This window comes from Chanos chanos, chromosome 1 (assembly GCF_902362185.1).
Source record: "Chanos chanos chromosome 1, fChaCha1.1, whole genome shotgun sequence".
NCBI lineage: Eukaryota > Metazoa > Chordata > Actinopteri > Gonorynchiformes > Chanidae > Chanos > Chanos chanos.
The window spans coordinates 21,224,364-21,251,719 of NC_044495.1; the positions used below are offsets into that span (position 1 = coordinate 21,224,364).

A 27,356-nucleotide genomic window follows, 5' to 3' on the forward strand; every position below is an offset into this window, starting at 1 on the left:
AATCTGTGTTTGTCTGTCACCTTCAAAATGAACATTACCAAGCTGATAACAGCACCAGATAGTTCAAATTATTGATAAACAAATATGCATTTGAGTAAATTAAGACAAATCTTCCCTATGGGATTGTTAATAATGTTGAAGCTCATGTTTGTTTATTTGTGTGTTGTGTCATTGTATGTCTTTTCCTTTAACTATTACGTCCTAAAAAATACAATCACATCTCACCAAAGTCATCCTGGGTCTAACAATGCCTTGGTTAGGTCTGAGGTCTTAATAAAATGTGTCTGCACTTTGACCTTGTTGCATTGTTTGTCTGAGTTTTGAACACACTTTTTCACACATTTATGAAATGCATAAAAGTAAAAAATCAGGCTGTGATTATGGCTCCACCAGTGTACAGTAAATTGTTTCCTGAATACATCACCATAATAATTCAAAAACTGTGACTGTGTGGTTGTCTAATACATGTGTGGCTCATAGTTTTGACACATGTTCAATTTGTATCCATCTGTGGAATGTAGCCAAGGAGACAGGTCCAAGTGATGTCCCTTTGCAATGATAGTTAGGGAGGTTAAGCTGTCATAACAGGGACCTGTTTAGTTTCCATAACAGACATCTCTAAACAAAACATCCTCCTGTCTCAGTGGCTACAGCTGTCCCTATGTGACTTAAGTCTCAACAGCCCAAATGTCATCAGCGAATGAGTTATTAAAGGTAATCTTTTTAAAGCCCAGTCAGAGCGGAACTGCGCTATAAGCGGTTGTGGTCAAACAAAGGAATTCTCTGCTTTAGTCTGTTTAAGAAATTCTCAACTTCAAACTTTAGGAAATACTTAACTTAAAAAAAAACATCCTGTCTGTTCTGACGTTCTGACATGGACTGGATGGTTGATGGCAAAATGGGAGCTACTCTGCTGAGACTGCTCATGCTCGAGCAAACTTTAGAAGAATAGTGTTAACACTGTATGTATGAAGAGGATGGTCCTTTGAACTAAACCGGGTGGTGTCCCTTTCTGTTGGTGAGAAGACCACATGCACAAATGTTATGTACACATGTGATGAGGTTTGGATACCCCAAAATGAATGGCAACCAGTCATGGCTGGTTTTAGGACATTTTTTTAGTCTAAGTCGGATAACAAATGGTATTTGCCAACAGTAATCTGCTTTAGTGCTTAATAGGGCTTTTGGGTACACAAAGTCTTCCCCCTTGAAGATTTAAGTACATTTGATGAAATATTTCTGCTTTTATATGATTAATATGTATCCAGTATGTATGTTGAGTCTGCATCACTTGAACATTAATTTGTCTGAAGAGGAATGTTTATGATTCTTAAATTTTAAACTAAATTTTCAAAGTTGTCCTATTATCTATATGCATATATCAGCTGCAGCCAATAGTAGAAATGTACGCATTAGTTACTTCTTGCACACACTCATACACATAAACAGTCAAATGATATTCAGAGTTTAACAAACACATGACATTACAAACAACTTTTCACAACAGTTTTTTCACCAGCCAGAAATGAGTTTTACACCAAAAGCAGATGATGAAGTTGAGATGTTTTAACTCTATTGCTCTTTGACTTTCATTTTTTTATAGTTTATAATATCAAGGTAGCACCATTCAACTTTCAAGTATATAGTCAAACTATCAAATAATATCTGTCCTATTCATAAATACAGGCAATCTTTGACAACCAACAGTCAATATATAACCTTATTTCAGCTGCTGTATGGTGTAATCAGAGAACCTGATCAGCTGCTCTCTTATAAGCCTGTAACTAACTGCTCTTCTAAGGGCAAGATTAGTGTCTCTGGCTCACAGTTCAGCCCAGCATAACACTGGCACGTAAAAGCTTTGGTGAACACCTCCATATCATGCAATGTAGGCTTCCCCACTGCTTCATACTCCCCTGAATGGGTCCTCTGGATGGAGAAGCTGTCAGTGTTCAGATGTAGGTACACATCAGAATCATAGTTTTTTCTGATGCATCGCCCTTTCCCCTGACACAGGAAGTCACTGCAGAGTTTTGCAGCCACAGTAACATTTACGATGTAAGGGTTAATTGTGTTATTTAGATGAAGAGATAAAGCTTCACATGAGGCCTAGAGAGAGAGAGAGAGAGAGAGATTATGCCCTGGTGGATTCTCTTTCTGTATGCATTTACTGCACTCCCAATGAGTGATTGCCAAAGCCCTTTCCCTACATCTTACTCTATCCAGCAACAGCATAGAAAATAAATAATTATGGGTAATAATCTGTAAATACAACACAAAAGCAACCAGAAAGCCAGCAACAAAAGCAACAACACATGATTTACATTTAATACAGTTACAGTAGCATAAACCTTTGAACATGTCTACAGTGGGATTGGGGAGTAAAGGCTCCTCGTTTAAGTAGCCCAAGATGTCAAGATGTAGCTGGTTTGAAAAAAGAATTTTATAAATACATATATATATATATATATATATATATATATATATATATATATATATATATATATATACGTGTGTGTGTGTGTGTGTGTTCTTAAGAAATGTACTTCATGAATTCACAGAGGAAATGAATGTAGTTGACACATTCAGTGTATCATGTTCTGATTACCCATAGTGGTGACAGGAATGCCTGTATTCACTCACATGTATCCTGCATATTGTACTGTGGAGGTACATTTAAAAACTAACCCACCATAAATCATCCAATGATACTTAATTCTTATCCAAACCTGAAGCCCATTTATGTCAAGACCTCTCTCTCTCTCTCTCTCTCTCGCTCTCTCACTCTCTCTCTCTCGCCCTGTATGATCAGGTTTCAATGAGTTTGTGCGTACCTTGTCATCGAAGTCGGCACTGGCCCCCCACAGCACTGTCCCTGCAGCCCCTACAGCTGCACTCTCGCCAATGGTGCTGACCAGATCACCCTAGAAACGACCACACCAGAGAGGCATGTATAAGACAGTCTGGTTTTACATACAGAAACCAAATCCCTCTCCCATTAGACCTCCGGACAATGCTGCAGTAACCTCAGCTCACCACTGTCTCCCTTTAGGGTATGTGCAAGCTTCTTATGTCAGGTTGAATTGTAACGGAAAACATTTGAACCCACTGTTTAGTGACAGTTCTCAGACATAGCCCTGAGGGCACATTGGAATATGTGTTTTTGCTGTTGCCTTGATCTACGTAAGCATTACGATTTCCATTTGATTGGGTGACAGGCTAAATCTGGCCTGTTGTTGGTGAGTTGGAGTATAAATGATTCACTCTAGCAGTTCACTGGGAGGGGCATTTAGAAACACTACTTCTAAAGGCTGATTTATATTTCTGCGTAGGATCTACGTGGAGCCAACACCGTAGCCTACGCGAGTGGCCTACGCTGTTGTGAGCATTTATATCTCTGCGTTGGTGTGTCTGCATCGCTCAATAAGGAAACCTTCAAAACACTAGTTTGCAGTGGGATTTCTGTGCCACTGTGTTGATTTCCTCGTGCATTACAAACGATGGAGTAATGTTAAATAAAGAGTCGGAATTCAGTACTTGCACTGCAATATCTGTAAAACAAGTTTTGCATTCAAAAGAAGGACTAGTTTCTAAACTTTGAGGGACAAACCAACGGAGCTCTCAAAATAACGAGCACTCAGTTCGCTATTTTGCAACTGAAACTTAGTGGATCATGTTGGAGTTGGAGCTAACAAATGTTGAAAAACAGTTACTTTTACTGATATTACCGCAATGCAGACAAGATAGAAGACATTGGAGGAGATGGTGTGTACGACCACTGAACCAGTTGAGCAGAAGGAGGGTGATGCTACCAAGCAGACCAATCACAGTTGTTGTGGTCTGCTTTGATGCGCGTCACAGCAACGCATAGTTACATTTCTAGGAAGGTGCGCGTCAGGCTACGCCGTGCCTACGCCGTACCTATGGTGTAGATTCGACACAGAAGTATAAATTGGGCTTAAAGCCTATCATATAGGTGTGGTGTAAAACAAGTAGAGATTTTCACCTGGCTCAAGAGTCGTTTATTCTGGTCACTGAAGACTGGCCGAGTGTAGACATAGACAGGGGCGGTGTAAGGCCGGTCAGGGAGCGCTGCTACCCTCAGAGCCTCTTGGACTCGGTTCCGTGCCATAAGAGCGGCAACATGACTGTCACCCTGTGAGATCTGCAGGTAAATAGAGGGGTATAGAGCCGAACTGGCCTCCCACAGCCACAGCAGACGATCATTCTGGTTCATGACCTCCTCAGAGCAGCGGCCCGTGTAGCCCGGCTCTTCCCAATCATAGTTGTAGCAGTTGGGGAACAGGTAGAAGCCCCAGAGGTAGCTTGGCCGAATTTGAGTCCCCAGCTGCAAGGTCTCCAACATGTAGTTCTTGGCTGCTGCCTGGAAGCGTTGCTTAGCAATGGCAGTTGCCTGACGTGCAGAAAGGGTGGGCTTTCGTTGCCGGATATGGCTGATTGACAGCGTACGGTAGATCTTCTTGGAGCCCCAGTTCCTCTCCCACAGTGGTCTCCAGTTCTCCCAATCTATGACTGCAAGACCAGAGGAAGTCTCAGATGGGATGTAATGGATTATGTCATCTCTAGCTTTCGCTAAGCTGGCCTTTAGGTTCCCTCTTTGGGGAATGCCTCCATAGAACTGCTTCCTGGCTTCAGGGTCCACATGAGGGTATAATCCAAGTCGGTCTACGTAGAATAGGGTGAGGAACTGGTCAGGAACCTTGGCAGGATTGCTGATACCTTGGAAAGCTGAAGTTTCCAGTGAAATGTTGTACCTGTTGCACGTAAGGTTGGGTATGTTCCATGTCACAATGAAAGGCTGTCCATCAAAAAGTGGAGCCGCTGTTCTGGGCAGAGATTGATTGGTTAGGTATGATGAGGCAGTGCTGGGGACTCCGAAGAGAGTGACGAGAGGAGAAAAGAGAGAGAGGGACAGAGAGAGGACAGGCAGCAACAGCACATGGCCCCTGCTCTTCAGAGTGGACAAATCCATTCTTTCTCCTGTTTGAGGAAAAACTTTGTGAGTTTGTTCTTCAGTAACAGCTCTACACAGGTATAACTGCTACCATATATTTACACTTTTAGAGAATCCCATGATTTGATATAATAACTTTGAGCTACTATAATTAAACTTTTCGTTGTTTACTGTGTGTGTACAAGTGTATCCATTTACTCCACCATGAGGTTAGCCACAGTTCATTCCTCAAAGAGGAATCATCCTCTAAACCTGATCCCTCCATGAAAAGCAAAACACACATTACCTGGACATCCCCTCAGAATGCAGCCCCTCTCTCGAACATTTTACAGGATTTACGGGACGACTCTCTGAACCTGAGCATGAATCCACCTAGGAGCACAAGCTGCTGTGGTACCGGCTTCCAGCAACTGTCAGGATCTGCAAAAACAAACCTCTCTTCCTCCTAGGTGGGGAGAAGACACTGGCGAGAGATGTGTACACGAGTGCCCTCACACTCTATTTGTCTATCAGGAATGTCTTGTTATGGTCACTGCATGCCAAGTTTGTCTTGGAGCCAGACTGAACGACTCACCTCAGGGTTATGTTGTGTTATGCAGTGGCCTAACCCCAGAGATGCCAGTAGATAAGACTTTAGAGAATGAGGTAGTCCTGCCAGACAGATGTAGTTTACTGTCTGTCCTGTGCACCCTCATTTTTGCTGCTGTACGAAAAGTGCAAAAATATAGGGAGGCACGGGTGAAAGAATAGGCCTTGTGTTTCAGAATTGTGTCTTGTTGCTAGTGTCTGTGACTGACCCCTCCTACGCCTGTGATTCACTAACACACAGGTGCTATGAGATGTAGTTACAGGAGAACATTACATGCCCTGGCAATGTGTGTACACATAGTAGGGTAGTACACTGTATCATAGGCAAGCACAGAGTCAGGCGTTATATTCGGCTGAGGAGGAAATATTAAAATAAAACAATCAAGTACAAATTAAGTAAATAAATAAGCAAATAAATATGAACCGTGTTTAATGATTGAATCAAGTGGCACGTGTTTGAAGAGGGTTTTGTAGTAGGTGATAATACACTTTTGTGTTTGGGTGTTGGTTTTGAATTTTTTTTTTTTAAAGGTCAGTTCCCTTTGCAGTGTGCACACATGGGATCAAGCAGAGAGTAGTCAGTGTGTATTTGCCAAATGCTACGTCATCAGGAAGTCTGGTACAGTCTTCAGAAAACATTGGAGACAAATGGCCAAGTGCTACAGTAACCACAGGATGGTGCCATTGCCACGTCCTGTTTATGGTTCAAGTGCTATCCATGAACATGTCACAGTCAGTCATTAAGAGAATCCCAAGCACCATAATGTAGAGAGCTGATTCTTGTTTCATATGTTAACATGTCCATTTTTTAAATATGTACTAAGTAGCACATGTTTTTGTTTTGAAATTAACAGACCATTTCTTTCATTCATTCATTCATAAATATTCCTGAGTGGAAAGACTCTTGCACATAGTTGTGATTAGTAATTTTATGTGTGCTGTCTCTGTCTCTGTCTCTGTCTCTGTCTCTTCCTCTCTCTCTTGGTAAATACTGCTATCTTGTGTGAAACAGAAATGCTAATTTCCTACAGTTGGGAGTATAGTTCAGCAACTCTGAATGAAAAAGAAAAGTATGCTGTGCAAACATTGCTGACCTCTTGGACAGCAGTGCTCATGTTGCTAATATTTAATCCTCAGCTGGGTTTCTAAATGTGGTGAAAGCTGCTGACTGCTTTACTACCTCTGTTTCCAACAAGACTGTGCAGATTTTGAGGATGTGGTGTTAATATCTGCAGTGCTATGATTAAATGGGTGTTTATTTCTCTCCATACCTTTGGCTGTGTCAGTGAGAACTGACACACCCTCTCTCAGCAGAAATAAACTCTGGGAAGGGATGATTTTGGACACAGAACAACAATGGTAAGTAACTGAATGATTTGAGGGTTAAACTAATCTTCTCGTGGCTTATCTTTTAGCATACCGAATTACTGCATTTTTCTCTCCATCTTCCTCCTCTCTCTCCCTTCTCTCTCTCTCTCTCTCTCTCTCTCTCTCTCTCTCTTTCTCTCCTTCCTCTGTAATCATTTTTTTCCATTGCATAATCAATTATTTCTGTTTGGTTGGCATGCAAATAATTGACCATGTTACCATGTTATGATATTATTTCCACTTCACTTGCAGACTGTGTTTAGCTACTGCTGCAGTGAGAGGGTGTGTGTGTGTGTGTGTGTGTCAGCTGAGCCAGGACTGGGAATTTCAGGACAACCAGGCCATTTCCTCACTAATGCTCAGTATACATGTCTTGTGTGTTTGCTCCCTAGTGACCATGTGCACTACAAACTCAAACCGACATCATCTGTTTTTCAAAACTTCACAATCTATTTTACAAACTGAAGCACAAAGGCTAGTGACTATGGCTGTATGAAGTTATTCTGACTCAATGTAAATATATCTTAATGGAAAACATTCAAAGGCACCTACACTTTTGCTAAAGCCTTTTTATGTTGTCATCATGTGGATTGCTTTTGCTGAAACAAAACAAAATAGAATAGAAGGATGATCACTGATATCAACATCAGTGATCATTGTGCTTAGGTTAAAAGATAATTTAGTGGGTATATTCAGACTTATAGTAAGAAATAAGACAGAAAACACAATGTCCATGAAGTGCAGTCATTTTGTAATTTAAATTTGCTGACGTAAGGTCCAGGCTTAAAGCTTTCTTTGAGTTCAAGAGGAATGCAGCAGGAGGCATTCCTCTTTTAAAAGAATCTTTCAAGCTCCAATCATTCTCTAGATCTCAAATAATTTTTTGAGTTGAACAGGTGCACTTGTGTTGGAGTTAAAGTAAGAATGCTTAGGGTGGCGACGCCCGCAGGTATGATCTGGAAAACTGCTCAGTGTGAGAGTGAGAGTGAATGACAATGGTGAAACATTATATATCTCACATTTTTGTGGGAGTGACAAATCTTGTTTGTTTAGCTCCCTCATTACATGGGAATTGCCTGTGTGACACTGGGTAAGGAAAAAATTTATACAAAAGCGGAAATGTACTGACCCTTGCTATCATTACAAAGTCTACTCTGCTATGTGATTTATTTGCGTTAATTTTATATATATGCTCTGCTGAGAGTTTATGAATCTGTCTCTGTATCTGTATCTGTCTCTGTCTCTGTTTCTCTCTCTCTCTCTCTCTCTCTCTCTCTCTCTTTCTCTCTCTCTCTCTCTCTCTCTCTCCCTGTAGGGGTTCACAGTGGCTCAGGGGTTAGCACTGTTGCCTCACCCTGAGTTCGAATCCCAGGTCCTCTCTGCGTGGAGTTTGTGTGGAGTTTGCATGTCCCCGTGTTTGCATGATTCTCCTTCGGGGTGCTCCAGTTTCCTCCCACCATCAAAGACATGTGTGCTAGGATTAATATTCCTGCCAGTGACCTTGACCAAGGTGCTGACAAAAAGACCTGGGGTTGGTTCCCGGGCGCCTGCGGCTGCCCACCGCTCCTAGTGTGTGTGTGTGTGTGTGTGTGTGTGTGTGCGCTCACTGCTTGCTCACTGGTGTACAGGATGGGTTAAATGTGGAGGCTGCATTTCACTGCTCTGGTGTGTGTGTGTGTCCAATAAAGTACTATAAATACATACATATATGTGTGTGTGTGTGTCTCCTATTGTCAATTTTGATCAGTGAATAGATTGTCATCTGATTTAATAATGCTAAAAAAATACGTAGCACACATAAACTAACATAAACAAATAAATAAAAATGTTTTACTCAGAGGAAATTCCAACCTGGTTCCTGATTTTTTTGGCCTACAGACCTTGTCAACCCTCCACATTGCTAACTATTTACTATGACAATAGCTCAATGTGTAATGGTTCTCCAAAAATTACAATAGCACATACAGTGTAGGTCTCCCAGTTCTGCTTTGGTCACTTTGAAGGGGTTGGTGTTTAGGCCACTAAATAAACCAAAACTGTGTGCCAGCACTGCCAGACGCAGCCCTGAGTCAACACTCAGCCAGAGCTACTCATCCACACTAACCCAAATTTCCCCTAAACCATTTGTCAGTGTTTGTTTGTATGTAAGATTTTTCATAGGTTATGTTTGTTTACTGTATCTTGCTACTCACGCCACCAAATCTGGCTTAGTCCATTGGCCATAGGGAGGAATGAGCACTGCCAAAGTTTGACCAGTCCAGACACACAAGGATCTACCTCTGTATGAAGATATCATGCATGATTTTTTTTTTTTTTTTTGCTTTTATTAATTCAACACATGAACTGATAGGACAGCAGATTATCTGTGTATGAGACAATTGCTCATTATGAATGAGTTTGCCTTACAAATCTAATACTGGTACCATTTTAGATAGACATTCCAAGTGCTGCTGTTACTGGCAGAATCTGAACAACATCGGCAAAACTCTGAAAAGCATGTCTTTGTGTTCACTTCATTATAAAACACTGAGGTAGTCACAGGGAAAATGATTCATAAAGACCGAGAAGGCTTGAGTTGCTTTCAGAACAACAAGGCCCAAATCACCTATTACATTAATGACTAAAAAACACTTCAACATTATCTATTAAAGCTTTAGCTGTCATTGAAACGTTTACAGATAGGAAAATGAGGAGGGTTTCAGAGCAAGTTAAGCAGGAAGTAGAGGGCCCTTGTCTTTCTTCTACCCAACTATTCCTGTGTAGGTTTGTCATGCTCTTCTCCTGATTGACCCACTTTCTCTCTCTCTCTCTCTCTCTCTCTCTCTCTCTCTCTCTCTTCTCTTTTCTCTTTTCTCCCTCTTTATCTCCCCTTCTTTCCTCCCCCTCTTTCTTTCTTTCGTTCTCTCTCTCTCTCTGTTCTTTTTCTTGCATAGCTGGTTCCACAGGTTCTGTTGTTCTCTTTACCTCATTGCCTAACCATGTATAGGGAGTGGCCACTACTCCATGACAGGGAAGTGCAATAGTTCTCAAGATCCACTAATGAAACCATGAGTAACCATTCCCAATTTATATATCATCCCAAAACCATGTGTGTTCTGTGACATTTCAAGAACTGTCTCTTTGTGTCACGTTCCTGTAGTGAATAGTGAAACAAAATGCTCCTGGGCAGAAGTGAATTACCCAACACCTACTACTAAAGGCCACAGGCTTTTAGATAACTGGTATTTGGTGCTGCCTTACATTAAGCAGTCTCCCTCACAAGAGATGTACTATGTTAAAAGCACTATATGTTTGACGCATCAGAATTAGTCATGTTTTGCTCAAGGTATGCTCAATACTGAGTGAATGTATGTGCCACAGTTTTTCTCTCCAGGGGTATAATATAAAAAATGCTTTAATCCTATTTCCTTACATTCTTCACCCAAGCCTATGCTTAAAAAATGCCAGTGGGCCCAAAAACTGTCAGTATCAGACATGGTCAGTGAGATCTGTGAGAAGAGAAGTTTGCGAGTGAGCATGTGTTCTGCATTGTAGTATGTGCTGTGACGCATTACATGGTTTCTGCCCTGTCACCGCGGCCCCCAAGGCCATGTGTGGTAACTGGGGCAGAGTGTAATGCCTGTGTTAAATTTATTTATTTTTTCATGTTTTTGAAATCATGATGAACATATTCAAAGTAGCACAGTTCTGCTTAGCGTTACTGCCACAATGAGTTTATGTCACATAGGAAATGCATAAAACGACATACATCGAAATTACTGGATCGCTAAATGATGGGTAACTGAGACGTGTTTATGCGTATAAATGTCATCTAGGCATTCGTTTTCAGCCTTTATATTTGGGTACACGTCACATTTCTACCCCACTCTCATCTGATTAACATAACATCAACTTGGCAACCTGCTCTGGCTCCGCCCATTCTGCGCGGATTCCGTTCACACACTGCATTCCTATCATAAAACGCACCAGTCAAAGGACATAAAGCAAATCGCACAGCTTTAAAGATAACTGTCAGTTGATTTGGATGACATTTTAGAATCGTATCGTGTCACAGGTTTTTAGTAACAACATTAACTTAGCTGTGGATACAAGTCTGAGCGCTCTAAATCACACGTAAATATAATCAGAATCGCCGTCTCAGTGTCTGTCATGCGCAATGCTGTACTATGCTGCTGCCATGTTGGATCGAGTCTAGATGTTGCAGTGGAGTTCTGATGAAAGTTTCGATATTTGATTGTTAAGGGAGTCGAGAGTCTGCTGTTATTTTCTGACGACGAAGAAGGCTCTGCTGTTTGAGATTGAGACTTGGAATAATAGAGAAGTCCTTCTCCAGTTTGCCTCTTCTGAAGTTAGCCTGCAGCCGATGAGACCGTCCGGCTGCAGGCCACGGTGATCGGTGATCAATGACCACATATTTTCTCACTAAATTCCCTTATTGTAAGTAAGGATCGAACTGTCTCTGAGTAATAGTTAAGATGAGTGGCCAGCAGGCGCCACGACGGCCTACAAATGTCAGCTCTCTACTGCTAACTCCACAAGAGAACGAAGTGCTCTTCAGTCATCTGGGCAGGAAATGCAGCGTAAGTTTATCTACGTTTACTTTCTTATGGATTTCTTGTGCATAACCCTTGCGTACAGGACAGTCGTACATGGATACAGCAAGTCCTTGGCATGGCTCGCTGTGTGGCGACCCAAATGATTTAGGCTATTGCTTTGCACTTTAGTTTGGATAACTCTAATGATAATAGGTGGTTTAGTAAGACTTAGTAGTTTTGTCCCGTTGTGAGACACAGTTTCATTGTAACGTTTGGTTCCATTATACATACAGTTAATCCGGGGCAATAATAGTTTGTGAGCAATTTCTTGAATTGTTTGTTACAAAGCGTTGAAAAGTTTCAACCAGTCCACGAGGCCTAGGGCGATTCTAATATTCTTGAAAGCAGTGACAAGCCCGGTGCTAGCTTGCTAGCAAGGTGTACGTCTTGCTGTACTTGTTTACGTAGCCTAACCCATCGTCTAAACTCGTTTCAGTAAAGTCAGTTGGCTGGGATGTAAATAATAGTAGTTAAATATTAGGTAACATCCTTATTCCTGGTTGGTCATGTGTGAGTGTCATATTAATACAAAAACAGGCCACGAGCAACTATGGACTACACAATTACAGACAAGTTAGTATAACCGTGACACTGGATATGGTTAACATCGTAAACATGTAAGCAGTGCCAAGGTTGTTTTTCAAACTATTATCATTACTATAAATGTTTTCTAGAATCAGCCCACGACTGTAATTTCAGAAATAAGCACTAGTACTGCTTTGATTTATGGCGTGGATGGATCAATCGTGGCTCATTACTGTGAATTATATAACATTTCTAATAAATTTCTTATTAAGTCAGGCTTTTCAATGAGTTGCGTTTGGTATTGAAATGAAAAGATATACGAGCAAAGTTTTCCTCGTCGCCTGAAGTGATTGACTTTTTTCATCCACCACGGTACATACGTCTACATTCCTGCCAAATCATACAGGCTGAAATGAACTGCCTTATGTTTCATACAGCAGTTCAAATCAGTCACCTGACAATGCGTCGTAAAATACTTCCGCCCTTCTCAGATTCCCCATTGAAAAGAAGCTGGCACTGCGTACGTGATTTTCTTGTAATTATCTTAAATTCCGCGATAGTCTAAATCCTCTGTGTCAGAACAAGACGGACATTCTGCCACCTAGACTGTGTTCTGCTGACAGCATTCACAATCTAGAGTTTAATCTAAGTTGTTTTGGAGCTTTACAAGTCTCAGTTCAAAAAATTGTTTGAAATTTCCGTCAACAGGCAGAATTAATGGGCTAGAGATTTTTCTTTTCAACTTGAAATTAGCCAGCTGCATTATATGATATTTAAGCACTGTCTTTTTTTGGTATTTTGATATGACATTGCACAAACAGAATTGAGAATGTTTCAATCAGCAGGAATAAAAATTTATATCTGTCCTAAGTAAATTAAAGGATATGTCATCGTAATATATTTTATTCTCGGCCTTATTGTACGTTCATATGCATGCCAACGTTTAATTCATTAGGTATTTGTGCTCTGATCTGGTGTGACCTGTGAGTCAGTGCCATAAAACAGGCTTTGGTTCCTCATTCCTCTGAATTACTTGTGGTATTTCTGCAATAGTAAGGCAGTGTTTGATAAAGCAGTGGAGCTGCTTCTTCCTCATTTGAGAGCAAAGTTTGGAGAAGTCTTGTGGCAGTCACACTCGTACTCCTGCTCATGTTAAGGTGACACCCTACACCTGTATAAACAATGACTGACGTTGTCCTTCTGACATACCAGTCACCATTGTGCATTGGTGAAGTAACACTTGTAGCATGCATAGTATACATTCCTGTCATCCTTCTGCATGACAGACCATTCAGAAATGAAATCTCACGCAAACAATTTCATATTATATAATGCCTATAGTGAAGGGAATGGAAAGGAAAAATCCTTAGATGATGGCTTGTCCTCTCAAAGCATGCGCTACCTACTCTAACTTGTTATATATTAACATTCCATGTTAACACCCTGAAGCTTGCCATGTATTGCCTTACCCTGGTCAAAAAAAAACAGGCTAACTGTCTTCTAGTTTTCCACTTGTGATGTACACCCAAATGCTTGTTGCTACATGACTAGTGTGGGTGTAGGGCACACGCCTTGATCGTGATACAGAGGCCTCTCTGATTAGTAAGAGTTGTGGTGAAGTTGAGCCTATCCTCGACATGAATGGCTGATCACTGAAACTATAAGCCATGCTGCGGTTTCACTAGTTGATATTCACGTTGCAGCCCTCACTCTCGGGACTGTGGGCAGAGACATGGACCAATTCCAGTTCACACTTGAGCCACTGAGAGACACACAGAGAGGGAGGGAGGGAGAGAATGAGTGAGTGAATTGAGAAAGAGAGAGGCACAGATTGCCTGATCAGCAGTCCTCTCCTGCAGGAAGTGCTGTGGTCCTGTGCAGTGTGGTTCATTTTATTCTCCTCTTTCTTATTCACATGAATGTGGCCAGCTCAGCAGCTCTGAACCCCTCAGCTCTGTTCTGAGAGTTTCTGAGCTCCGTCTGTACGTGAGCATTTACAATGGAACTAGAGAGAAAAGGAGAAAATCTCTCACACATTTTCAACTTTAATCATGCCTTGAATTTGGAATGTTTCCACTCGCAAAGAAGTTTGTTTTTTAAAGTTGCATTTTTTTTGTCACTCCAAAGTTCACTTTGCTTCTACATGGCATGTCTTAGGCATCGGTGTCCATTTATTCTTACCATCTATTTTTGATTGAAAAAAAAAAAAAAATTGACCTTAATGAAGAAATCTCTTATGTCATCAGAGTCGCAGACCGTGAATTGCAGTTGGGGTTTTTCGCATACACCAAATCCTCACAATCAGTTTTGTTTACCTTCAGCCATGCTGCGGTAGAGAGTAGATGTCCATATTTGCATGGCAGTGACCACCTGAGTGAAACACTGATAACCAGTGATTGTGTGTATGGCCTTCATAGTCTGGTGATGTCATGGTTCAAGACCACTGAATAGCAGTATCATCACTCAGTACTTCCCTGCAGACTTTTCCTGAGCCTGGTACTGGTGATTAGTGATGAAGTGCATGATAAAGCACACTGTGCCTCACCAGTGAGATGAAGCGATAAAAACCTACCATTCATTGGAATGGATGCCTTCTCATTACAACAGGAACTAAAAGGCTAAAATAGATGGGAGATGTGGTTTTTTTTTTTTGTTGTTGTTTTTTTTTAAGGAAACAAACCTCTGCTACCTCTGACTGTGTGTGTTAAACCACTTAAATGTGCTAACAGGCTGGCATTGGTGGCGTTTCCTAACTGCTAAGACCTGAAAGTTGGTTGCATTCCTGATGGGTCTGCTTGCAAGTTTTTTTTTTTATTTTTGGTTTTTTTTTTGTCTGTGTGGCTGGCTATGCTGTTCTGCATTATGTAAACCAACAGACTGCCAGGAAGGGACACTCATCGCTAATTTCCAAAAGTGCTGTGCTGAGCCAACACTTCTGTTTGTCTCTCTTGCTTTCTTTCTTTTACAATCCAGCTCTTTTCTTCAGAGTTGCTGAACATTCTTCCACATGCTGCAGTTATCTCACTAGGTAACTCTTTTCTTCCCAGAGAGAGAGTTCTTCTGAATCGCCTCAGATTTTTTTTTAATGCACGTTTGGTCATCTGTAATAATGGATGAATAAGGAAAGCTTCTGCTCTGATTCACAGTACTTGTGTCTTAAAGCAAGAATAAAAATCTAACAAACAAATTCACGTTCTTAAATAAAAGCATAAGAGAGGGCAAGTTTGATGCTTGTCTTCAAGTGTCTTGGATGAACCTGGCTTCCACAGCGTTCAACAGAAAGAGACAAGACACTCTCACTCCTCCATCAGCACATTTTTCTATACTTTGTTGGTCAGTTTTTAGTACTTGATGCCTATTACAGGAGTGGGATAGACCACTGTCCACTGTATACTCTCAGGATTGGGAAAAGCTATGGTAGCAAGCTTAACAGTCAAGATGAATGTTTATGATAGGGTAGCATGTGTTGTGTGCTGCTCAGTTGTTTGCTATATAGTCGTATAAATATATGTAATTCAGAGTCTTAATGTTGTTCATAACCAGCTATTTGGCTAAATAAAACATATTTCGAGACTGGAAACTTTAAAGGTTGAGATCTATGTACAGAAGTTCCAAAATGAAAGTTTCTCTCAAAAGACAGTCTTCCATTCATACTGATGTTTAGGTGGAAATTTGATTGTAAGACCATGGCAGCAACAACTTGTTGACTTATAAAAGTTTCACTGTTCAAATCCACGTTTGTCAGGTAGCACTAGCATTCATTTTGAACCTTGAAGCCATGTAACTTTACCAGAAAGTGTGACAGCGAATAGTGTTACACTGCACCACTCTGTTCTCTTTAACGGTCTACTCAGAGTATGTGCCTTTGCTTTCTGCCTGACAGTGTCTGAGTGGCCACGTGAGGAGATTGCCAAGATACAGCAGTGATTTTTTTTGAGTAAGGGCTGCTTGCTTGGCATGGGATAGTCTCCTGCACTCAAACATAATTGAAGACGACATAACTTTGTGCCTGTGCTGTAAAAATAAATGGCACTGCAGAGTGTACTTTCTCGTTGATATTACACAGTCTTTCAGTAAAAACCGTGTATGCCAGTACCGTGACCTGTCATGTCCTGTTAGGTCTAAACACTGAAAAAACTTGACAGTCATTGTGTTTTGTGTATGGACAAAAGTGCCAACGTAAATGCCAAGCCCTAAGTGCACTACTGACAGCCACCAGAAATTATTATTCGTTGACCCGACCTTTTTACACTGTTGTGAGTTCAAATGAAAATGAAAGTATTTCTGGAAATGAAGTCATTGAAGTCAAGGTTCTTTAAATGATAAAATCGTTATAAGCTGCTGTATGTTTGCTGGTAAGGCTGCATGTTTTGTCGGACTCTGAGCAAAGCTGTCCTGATTAATGGCTCTTACTGTCCATGTCTCCTCTTTCCCTGTTGTAGACTTTGAGTTCAGCGGTGGTGCAGGTGTATGCAGGAGAAAGAGGTTCATCATGGGTGAAGAAGTGCTGTGGAGTGGCCTGTCTGGTGAAGGATAACCCTCAGAAATCCTACTTCATCCGTGTGTTTGATATCAAAGTGAGTGAAGACCACGACCTTATGAGTCAGACGCTTTACGTGGAGCTTTGAGGATTTCTCCAACATCTCCAAAAATGCTTGCTCTACAGCTGTGCTTTTAAGCCTCCACTTAACAATGTTCTGTAAATAGGAAATGTTATGTCTATATGTGGAAAAAGATGTTTACCTTCTTAATTGGTCAGTGATGTTATGAGATTAGCTAAACAAAGAACAGCATAACTTAAAGAATAAAGGATCAGAGTTAAATCCTTCAGATCCATAGTGTTTCCAAGTTCATGTTGTTTGACTTTTCAAATTTTGCCAGAGATTTAGCACAGAAGTGAATTCCTAATCACATATTCATACCCAAACCCAATACTCTGTTTCTGCAGGAAGGAAAGACCTTGTTTGAACAGGAACTTTACCTTGGCTTTACAATCAGCTCTCCCAGGTCATACTTCTTGACGTTCCCAGGAGATGTAAGTCTTCACTTGTCCCATATTGGCTTGGCCTCTGCTTGATTGTGTACAGATCTATATGTGAATTTGTTCATGTGTGTGTCAAAAACACTGTTAAGGCTTCAGTAGACCATAAGGTATGTGCCACTGTGGTTATCTGATAAGCACTGGGAGACTTTCTGACTACACAGAGAAACCTGTGTTTGATCAAGATTATATAAGTCACCAGTGTCACATTGTACTTTAGACACAGTGTAATCCCCCCAAAATCTGAACTATAATCTGTTTCATATTTTGTGTGTATACATTACCATGTAATGGAGGTTTTCCTTGACTTTTTCCTAGACCTGCCAGATTGGCCTCAACTTTGCCAGTGAAGAGGAGCTCAAGCGTTTCCGGACTAATGTCAGTGACCTGATGAACAGGAGACAGCGAAAGAGTGGTAAATATCTCTACTGCTCAAGATCGCATTTTTTCCCTCTCTTTTGCTGTTCTTCCGTTAACATTTTATGGTATGTCTGTGTATGAGAAGTCTCTCTCTCTTTCTCTCTCTCTCTCTCTCTCTCTCTCTCTTTCTCGTTCTCTCCCCCCTGTCTCTTTCCCTCTCACTCTCCTTCTCTAATGATGGCTGCTGTTCTTCCGGCCTCCCTGCAGCCCCATGGCTGCCACTCACACGTCCTGCTCTTTGAAGTCAGTGGGACCCTACTGGCTCTACAACTGGCTCTGCTTCTGATTATCTCTGTTCCTGGTGCTGATTACACCTTAACAACTTCCTTAACATGTCTGTTTATGTCAGCCAATTCAACTAGTTATGCTGAGATGCAGTAGGGACTGCACACCTCTGGTTTTTGATGAACTGCTGTGAGAATCTGCCTTATTGCAGTTTGTCATGTTCCTTTGTGCATTGCCTGCACACTAACTTAAGTGTCTGAGGTTTCCGGACTTAAAGTTCATCGCAGTTTTCCTTCTTCCACTAACACACCACTAAAAACATTTCAGTTTTGTAGGTTTGATGAAAAGTAGTAACAATGGTCTTAATTTTGTTTTGCAGACAAAAGGCGTGACCCACCAAATGGTAGGTTGTTTATTAAGCAATCCATTTTGATCAAAATTTAAAAAACAAACAAAAAAAAAAGACCAAATTTGAATCACTCTTGCACAGCGTTGAACGAACCTGCCTATATTTATGTTGTGTATCCTAATGAACACAATTAAATACAATAATTAATTATAAAAATAATTTTAAAAAAAGATCTCAAGAAAAACACAAATCTATGGGATGCTTCATACCCAGTGAACGCACAAAGAAGCAAATTCTCCCTTCAGATATTGTGCCCTTCGTTCTATATTCCCTCACACTGTGGGCTGTGCTGTGTTCACAGGGTGGAAGTGGTGTTTACACTATGTGTGTAACCCATCCAGAGTGCCTTTCACTTCCATCTTTCCCTCTGCCACTCCCCCAGTCTTTTCCCTCTTCTTAGCCCTCTGTGAACGTGTGTTTTAAACTGATAATCCAAAGTCAATACATTATGGTTTAGTATGGAGCCATAGCTCTTTTATGTTTATCCCCAGTTCCTACCCTAAGCTCCTTCATGCAAGTGGAAATTGAGCACGAAACTTAGAGACCCCATGTAGATTAATCTAGCTAGGAAAGAGTGTTTTCTTGGTGAACAGAGACATTTTGTAGAGATTTTGGACATCTTAGTGAGCCACATTAGGAATGTGTGTTTGAGAAGCCTACAGTGGCCTCTTGTGGCTGCTGGAGAGGCTCGCTCTGACCTAACCCATACTCTTCTTGACACTCTCTTGTGTTGGCAGCTTCTCGTCTGAAGGTACACTGAGTCCTCCTTTTGCTGTTTCACACATTAGACTCCAACTGAAGCAGTTTCAGGGGACATTGCTTCTGTCTTTCTTACCGGAACTCCTCCTGCCTGAGCTGTGATTAACGGGCATACTTTTATTTTCCTGCCAGATTGCTGTCTCTGCTCTTTTGACAAATAAGAGGGCTAGCAGTCTGGAGTCATCACTGGCTAGTAGAATGAAGTGACAGAGAAGACAGCGATGTCATTAAAAGAAGCTGTGAAATGTTATGTGGGAGCTAATGGAATGCACAGCTCCACTGAAAGAAATTGAAGTTTTGCCTTCCACTTTTGTTGGTACCTCTTAGAGAACATTGAAATGTCCTGTCCTTTAACGTTCTTGTGCTCACATTTTAGTATGTTAACCCTTCCAGGCTTTTCTTTTTCTGGGTTGATGCCTTACAAGTTTGGCAGGCTGAGTTTGTGTCTCTAAAAATGTGGGTGACATTTTTTTCATACTTGATTTTGCCTGTGGCAGAGGTGTTTGCTGTGGATGACAGTTTAGTTGTTGTCCCCAACACCTCCAAATGTAAAAGGAGATCCTGGTGGTGTCATGATGAGATTTGTTGATAGGGGTTGGTATGATTGATGAAGTGTCCTCTCCCAACCTGTCTTTTATCCTTAACTTGTTTTATGGATTCCTCCATTTGCTGCTGGTATTGACTGGGGGCACTTTGCATCTGCTGTTGCCTTTGGGTTGAACAGTACAGAGCATTGGGAATTGAGATTGATCGTGTTTTGAAGAAATTCAGGGATTTGTGTCGGATTAGAGCTGGCTTTGTTGGTTATGTAAAACGCAGTAGCTCGCGTAATTTGGCGGGATTAGACAACAGGCTCGTAGTAGGCGGTGCCTGACAGCTGGGCATCACTCCATGGATGTGGACAGGGGTGGAGTCATACACTGGCAGTCTGACCTTAAACTGCAAGTGAGTCGCTGTCCTGGGATGAGCGCGCATACCGGATACACAAGTCTGCCGTGCTGATGTAGATTCAGGCAGCATTCCGCTCTTTGCCTGATGTAGACATGATGTTCTGCACCACTTTTTTGTCAGCTCCATCCACAGAGCTTTCTGAAGGGCGTTCTGGTTTTGAGGGGTGTTTGACTTCTCTGCATTGCCTGGTCCTCCCTCAGGATGAGCTGTATTCCCCCCTCTCCCACCCTACCTCACATCTTCCCCTGTGCCCTAATGAGCACTGCTGTGGGGAGATGGGTAGCCTTCTGCTGGATGTGGGTCTGGTGGCAACAGAAGGGACTTGTAATTTTAGCCCTTTAAAATCACCCCGTTCACGGGAGAGGGATTCTGAAGGTAGGTGTCCCAGAGAGACGGGGGAAGCAGGTTGTTGTTTGTGTGCGCATGCGTGTGCGTTTGTGTCCTGTCTGTCCTTTGATGCCCATGTCAACATAGCTGGTCTTTGTTCAGCAACTTTACCACAGGAAATCCCTACCTCCCAGTTTCTTGAGTCTCAGACGTAGTGACTCTAAGCATAGTATGCAAATACGTGAGGCGTTGTAAGAGTTCATGTCTGTCTCTGCAGGACCTGCCTTGCCTATGGCAACCATGGATATCAAGAATCCAGAGATCAACAATGTTCGCCTTCATAACAACTCCCAGTTCAACAACATGGTCCACAGCGGCTTCAATAAAAGAGACAAAGGGAAGAACAAAGGCAAGAAAAAGAAAATCACCAAGGCTGACATTGGCACCCCCAGCAACTTCCAGTGAGTTATTTGTCTTTTTTGTGTATGTCCATAACACAGCTAGTGGGACTTTATTACGTTTGCCAGAGCACTATTCAAGCTCCTTGTGCAAATCCTTTTACGTCAGAGCCGAATATACTTGAAGCACGTTCTGTTTCTCTGAGGTTTAAAGGCTTGTTTGTGAAATAACCACAATTTTTGCTCCCCATAGTATTTTATAGAAATTCGATGATATGGACTAAATATTATAAAGAGAGCTATTTTATCTGATCCCACTCTCTGTCCTTTATCTGATGTAATGTGTCTATCACATGACTGTTGGTAATGTGGAGCTTGTTCTCAGGAATCAGTTAAAAGCTGTAACAGTCTAAGTGAGAGTGAGAGTGTATGATTATAACCTTTTAATTCCTGGATATGCTTTAATCTGTACTGTGCTGTTTTCACCATTCGCCACTTTAAGCATTCTGTCTATTTACGGCCACGTCTGTATGTTTTGTTTGTCTTACTTTTCTGATTGTTTTAGTGTACTAACTATCCAATTTCTTATTTTAGACACATTGGGCATGTAGGCTGGGATCCAAACACAGGCTTTGATGTAAGTCTTCTGTCTTTCTCTAGAAGCTGATTGGAGGAAGTCAGGAAAGCCGTTAGGGACATCTGAGTGCCTTCCTTCTAAATGTTCTGTATACTTCAGTCAAATATTTGAGGAGATTCATACTGGCATCCTCTATTTCTCTATTGATATATTTCTGCTTTGAAAAAAAAAAGCAATTGGCCAGGATTGTAGCTTCAGTACTGCTGAGCATCTGTGTGTAATGTGTTGTGATGAGGACCGGATATTGGTCTTGGAACTTTTGATTCCAGTTTGCCACAGTGCCAGGATCAACATTTTGTCCCGTTGTCCTGTGGGACATGAATAGAAAAGCTCCCAGTGATCATCAGTCCTGTTACACAAGCAGATTTGGATGGACAGCAGAAAACTTTATTTTTGTAATCCAGACAATCATCACCCCCTCCCCACACCCCTCCAAAAATGGGCTTATATTTCAGTGGGTGAGGTCATCAAAAGGAATTCTGCGTATGTCAGATCAGTAATGCGCAATTTTTTGTCTGAGATTGTCCCATTCACATGGAGAGACTGGAGACTAGAAGATTTATTAGATAATATTTTTTTCATATCTGGATTTACATCGAAGAAAAGGCATAAAATTAGATTTAGGGAGATTTTTGGGAGCAGCTAAGCATCGCGTGCAACTTATGCAATTTAATATTTAGATTTACTAAGCCTGTAAAAGCCTGTTAAATAATTGAGTATAATATTGAACATGATTACAACATTAAAATAGAATCAAAATAAAAACAGTAGTACTCTTTAATGGCAATATGAACTCCAACATTATAATATTATGATGATAAACGAGTTATACTGATCAGTTTATTTATTACTGCTGTCCTTGTTTATCAACCCAGATGTAACTGAAGTTGGTTCAGAAATATTAATAATCACATGCACTATGGCACTTTCAACCTAGTTATCATTAAGTCATCTCCCCTCATGTCCATGGTTATTAGGAAGAGAAACCAATGCAAGGCAAATTAATCTCTCCACTCCACCACTAGATGGCCACACTGATGCTATCAGACAGTGGAGAGGAGTGCTGCAGTGGTATGGAGCTAAGTACTGTAGAATCTGGAATATCTGGTCAGTTCCACTGATCATAAGTATAAACTTTATTAATATCTCTTAGGGGGAAAATGCAGGCGATGCAAATACTATGGAGCAAATGGTCCCTAGACACAATATTCCAGTCCAGCTGAGAGATCTCCGGCTGGAGACAGCTGTGGTGTTCAAAATGTTATTTGTGGGCCCAGTCAGAGCTGTTGTACTGACTAGTAACTGAACTGATGTTTCTTTTTGGTCTCTCTTCTTGTGCAGTTAAATAATCTGGACCCAGAACTTAAAAACCTCTTTGACATGTGCGGTATCTCAGAGACCGATCTAAAAGACAAGGAGACATCGAAAGTCATTTATGACTTCATCGAGGAGAAAGGAGGAGTGGAGGCTGTGAAGAATGAGCTGCGCAGACAACGTAAGTTCACTCCTCTGTATGTGGTTGTTTGTGCTAAACAGACAGCTGTTCTGTTGGATTGTTTCTTTCTTTTGAGTCAGCAGATACAATGTAGATTGAATTATTTGAAATGGTTCTGTTGGAAAATAATATGTGTAACGTGTTCTTTAGGACCGCCCAGGTGGAGCGGTAGGTCACGCTGTTACTCTGCATGGGCGTGCAATGGTGCCGTTTCAATAACAGATCTGCATGATATTTCCTCTTTCAGAGTTATAATGACATTAACATGAACCAGTCAGATAGTTTGCATGAGTCAGGCTAGGCTTTATTTGTGCGAAGTTGCTGAGTGCCGAAGTGGTTTATCTTGGCATCGTTAATGATACGCTCTTACCTTCTCCACTCGAGAGATGAATTATGTTTTGAAACATCATGCCAGATAGCCTGTTATCACCAGCATGCTGTGGGTATCATTAGTGTCTAATGTGTAATTAGTTTGAAGTGATATGCAAGTTAATTTTTGTTTGAATATTTTTATCCCTTAAGCTCCACCTCCTCCACCTTCCAGAGGTGGACCCCTACCCCCTCCACCTCCCCACAGCTCAGGGCCGCCACCACCACCACCACCCTCCAGAGGAGGCAGAGGTGCACCACCCCCTCCACCCCCATCCAGAGCACCCAGCTCTGCCCCCCCTCCACCTCCACCCTCCAGGCCAAGCATGGGAGCTCCACCGCCACCACCCACCAGAGGACACCCTCCCCCACCCCCACCTGCTCCTGCCTCCATGGCCCCACAGGGACCTCCTCCACCTCCTCCTCCTCCTATGGGTACTGGAGGAGCTCCTCCACCCCCTCCACCCCCACCCCCTCCTCCTGGGCCTCCACCACCAGGACCTCCACTTCTGCCAGACATGGATTCAGGGGAGCCACTGCCCTCTCCTATGGGGGGTAAGTCAGCACTACTGGACCAGATTCGTGAAGGCACCCAGCTGAAGAAGGTAGACCAGAACAATCGGCCTCCTGTGTCCAGCACTGGCCGTGATGCACTCTTAGACCAAATACGACAGGGCATCCAGCTCAAGACCGTGAGTGACTCCCTTTAATCCTCTAATACCATAAGAAAATAAAATTGTGGAAACTAAACTTTAAGTCCCTGAATAATGTTTTAAAAAATGTAAGTTGTTATTGGATCATTATGAATGCACTCAATACTGTTAAGTGCAAGTAGTGTGTTAAATAATATTGTTCACTGAATGAAAGTATACTGTATTGAACGCTGTGTTTACTAAGCCATAGCTTGTACAATTCAAATATTTCTTTGTACTCTCCATGGGTATACACTGCCAAAATGCGGGGTTAGGAAGCTGCTTTGTGTGGTAAAACTACTGCTTTGAGTTGCTTTGGTGTGCTTTGTAACCAAATGGAATTCTTTGTCCATCTGATGATAATCAATTAAACTGTAAATATTTGGTGAATTTGCACCTTGACCACATTTCAGACTGATCATCTAATCACATGACTTCATTCCAGGTGACTGACGCCCCAGACTCTGCTCCGCCCACTCCCGCACCCTCCTCAGGAATCGTGGGAGCTTTGATGGAGGTGATGCAGAAGAGGAGTAAAGCCATCCATTCTTCAGGTCTGAGACTTCACTTGCTCTTAACACTTCCCTTCTGTCATAATCTCTTTTTTCTGACAGTGTTTCTCTAAGCGTTGCTATAAATCAGACTGGGCCTTTATGAAGAAAATAACTAATGACTGGAGAAAAGTTAGGTTCTGCTGGATATGTGGGCGTATTAATGAAAGGAGCTATTTGACATTGGCCTTTCATGGTTGGTTAATTGTACAGGCCAAAATCATGATTACAGTTAACATGCAACTAACTGTTCAGTCTGTCCTGATAGTCACTCACTTATTCAGGTTCTGCTCTCTTGTGTTGATTTTTATAACGAGAGATGTGGGTTTCATGTGGAGTATTGAGCAGTATTTTGCAGCCAGCCATACTTTCATCAGCAGAAGATGAATGTGTGTTTTTATATTTATCTCCATAGATGAAGATGAGGATGATGATGATGAAGAGGACTTCGAGGATGAAGATGAGTGGGATGACTAATGAATAAACCTCCATATACACTCCCCCCCAACCCCTCCCATGCCCTGAATAAATAAGACACTAAATTGTTCTTGTCTCTGTAAAATTGTATTCAAATGATAATGTAAATGGTCTGTCGATTTGCTGTATATTTTTGTTGCCTTTTGCTTTTTTTATTAATCTGTGCAATACCTCATTTAATCTGTAAAGGTTTGTCATGTATCTTCTGTAAAGTGTTTTTTTTTTCTCCAGGATTAACATGTGCAATTTTACATCAAGTTTTCGTGATCTGTAGAGTTGAATTTTTTTTTTCTTTCGCAAATGTGGAAGGGAGACATAAGGAACACGTTTGGCAAATGCATCATGTTGTCATTTTTAGTCAAAGCGAGAACACTATTTTCATACCTTAATCTTCTGTACCTTACTTTTCTTATTCAAATTTTAGTTTAGCACTATTATTTTCTTAAAAATCAGCTTTTTGGAATATTTAGCCCCATTTCTGTTGATTGTAAATTTACTCAGAGTTTGAGTCTGTTATATTTTTGCACGAATCAAAAAAAAAAAAAAAAAGACAAAAATTCACTAAACAAATGCAGGGCAGTGTCACAGCTGTATTTACTAAGACTTGATCCAATGGCATTGGAAAATTCTCGGCATCATGGGACACTACCTTAAGACAGGATGTTTCTTGTAGTTTCATGACTAACTTTGTGTTGTTTTTTGTTTTGTTTTATTGTCATTACTAAGGAGATTTCAAATACATATTTGTACCCTTTAGCAGTCAGACAAGGGGTCAGGATGGTTTGAATCAGGACACATAAAAGTAGAACAGGTATAACACTAAAGTCATTTTTAATCTTACAAACACACAGCTAACTGACATTTAGTTTGGTGTCCTATTACTAATGGTTGCCATGCAGAAGTACTGTCTTAACAAACTCATCACCCTGTGAGATATTTTTCAGGGGCCATGGCTTAACACTAATAAAAACATGCAGGTTGTAACACCCACCAGAGCATTAAACTATTTAGAAAGATTGAATGCTGTTTTTAACAGTGTTGTATGTCAGCTATTTTATTGTTTTTCAGCTGGGGTTAGCCTTGCATTAAGAAACCATGTGGACATAAAACCTTTGCAATTAGGTTGCAAAAAGAATTATTAAAGTTGTACACTCAAATAAATGTTAATATTTACAGAACTTTAAGTTTTTGCTTTGTTTAGTGGGTCTGGTTAATCTGGTTTAAAATCTGAACAAGTTGTTTCAAATGGACAATCATGTCCCTTTTTGTTGACTTTTTATCTATGTCTGTGTGTCCATGAGTGTTTGTTTGTGTGTGTGCGCGCACACGTATGTGTATGTGTGTGACCCATAGTGTTAACTAATGGTCTTTGCATGTGCTTTGGAGACATAGCCATAGCGCATCCAAAAAATCATCCCCAACTCTGGTCTCCAACCCCCGGTCTGCTTCTCAACCCAGTCCTGAAACCCCCACTCTGCACATTTTTGCTCAGTTGTGCAAATGTTTGTCTGATTCACCTAATCAGCTACTTATCAAGCAGAGCATCATTTGAGATGCTGCCCTAGGGCCTTCAGGCTGAATGGAGATGACTGGGGAGGGATAATATCACAGCAGATTCAGCACTAAGCCGCCCTAATAGCATCATTGTCCTATTTCAACCCTGCTAATATCTCTCCTTTATTTACACAGTTAATTCACAAGGACCAGCAGAAAGGAAGGGACTGTTGAACAGTTCTGAAGGTAGAGATAGCTGTTCACTCTTATTCCCTCAGCTGCGGTCTGTGTGGTGTTTTCACTGTGTTTGTTATCTACTTACAACAGGAGAGACTACCCCCCAACCCCAATCTACCACCTGAACATAACAATGACTTGGAGGAAAACAGATAGCAACAGTACATCACGTGACATCCGTCCTCACATTGAAGTACAGAAGAGCGCACAATTTTTAAAATGATCCTCATACTTGACATTGATTCCTACATTCCTAATATCCAGCACATGCTTCGGTGTTAGTTCTCTCGTCCCTTTTCTGACAGATGAGTCATGCTGCTGTAGAACTCAAAGTGTGTGATGCGTGAAGGTGGTGACCATTTGGCTGAACTGTTTGTTTATCATGTGCTTGATCTGTCAGAGGGTTTTATGTGGTTCCCAGGAGTATCTGAGCGCTCTGCCAGCTGTGTGGAGGAGGATTATAACAGGTATGACACCCACCCACCGCTGTGCCGATATCAGCCTGAGCTGTGAACAGTGAGTTGACAGCCTCCGTGCATTTACAGATGGGCAGACAAGGCAGGAACAAAAACTGGGCCTTGTTTGAATAGACCTGTTGTTGTGTGCTCACATACACACATAATATGTGGTGGTTTGAAAGAGTGTATTTTTGTGTGTATTTGTATTACCTACAGTTGTGTCATTTTATTTGTGATCTTTGGAGGTCTGATAAATAAATCTACCGATGTTACTGTCATTGACAGTGTTTGAAAAATTGCATGTTTGTTTTGCTACGTTGAAAAAATGTCCTTGAACTTGGTTATGTTCTTTGGCTTTGGATCTT

At 41.3% G+C, this 27,356-nt stretch overlaps 1 protein-coding gene across 1 annotated transcript; it reads left to right on the top strand.

Moving 5' to 3' along the window:
• Positions 1-4,235: 4,235 nt before the first annotated feature.
• Positions 4,236-25,929, top strand: LOC115819465 (neural Wiskott-Aldrich syndrome protein-like). The gene is made up of 12 exons (XM_030782980.1): positions 4,236-4,259; positions 11,419-11,511; positions 16,494-16,628; positions 17,000-17,086; positions 17,411-17,507; positions 18,117-18,140; positions 20,461-20,644; positions 21,176-21,218; positions 22,560-22,713; positions 23,236-23,774; positions 24,220-24,328; positions 24,741-25,929. The coding sequence occupies exons 1-12, from the start codon at positions 4,236-4,238 to the stop codon at positions 24,800-24,802; spliced, it is 1,551 nt and encodes a 516-aa protein (XP_030638840.1). The 3' UTR covers positions 24,803-25,929.
• Positions 25,930-27,356: the final 1,427 nt, after the last annotated feature.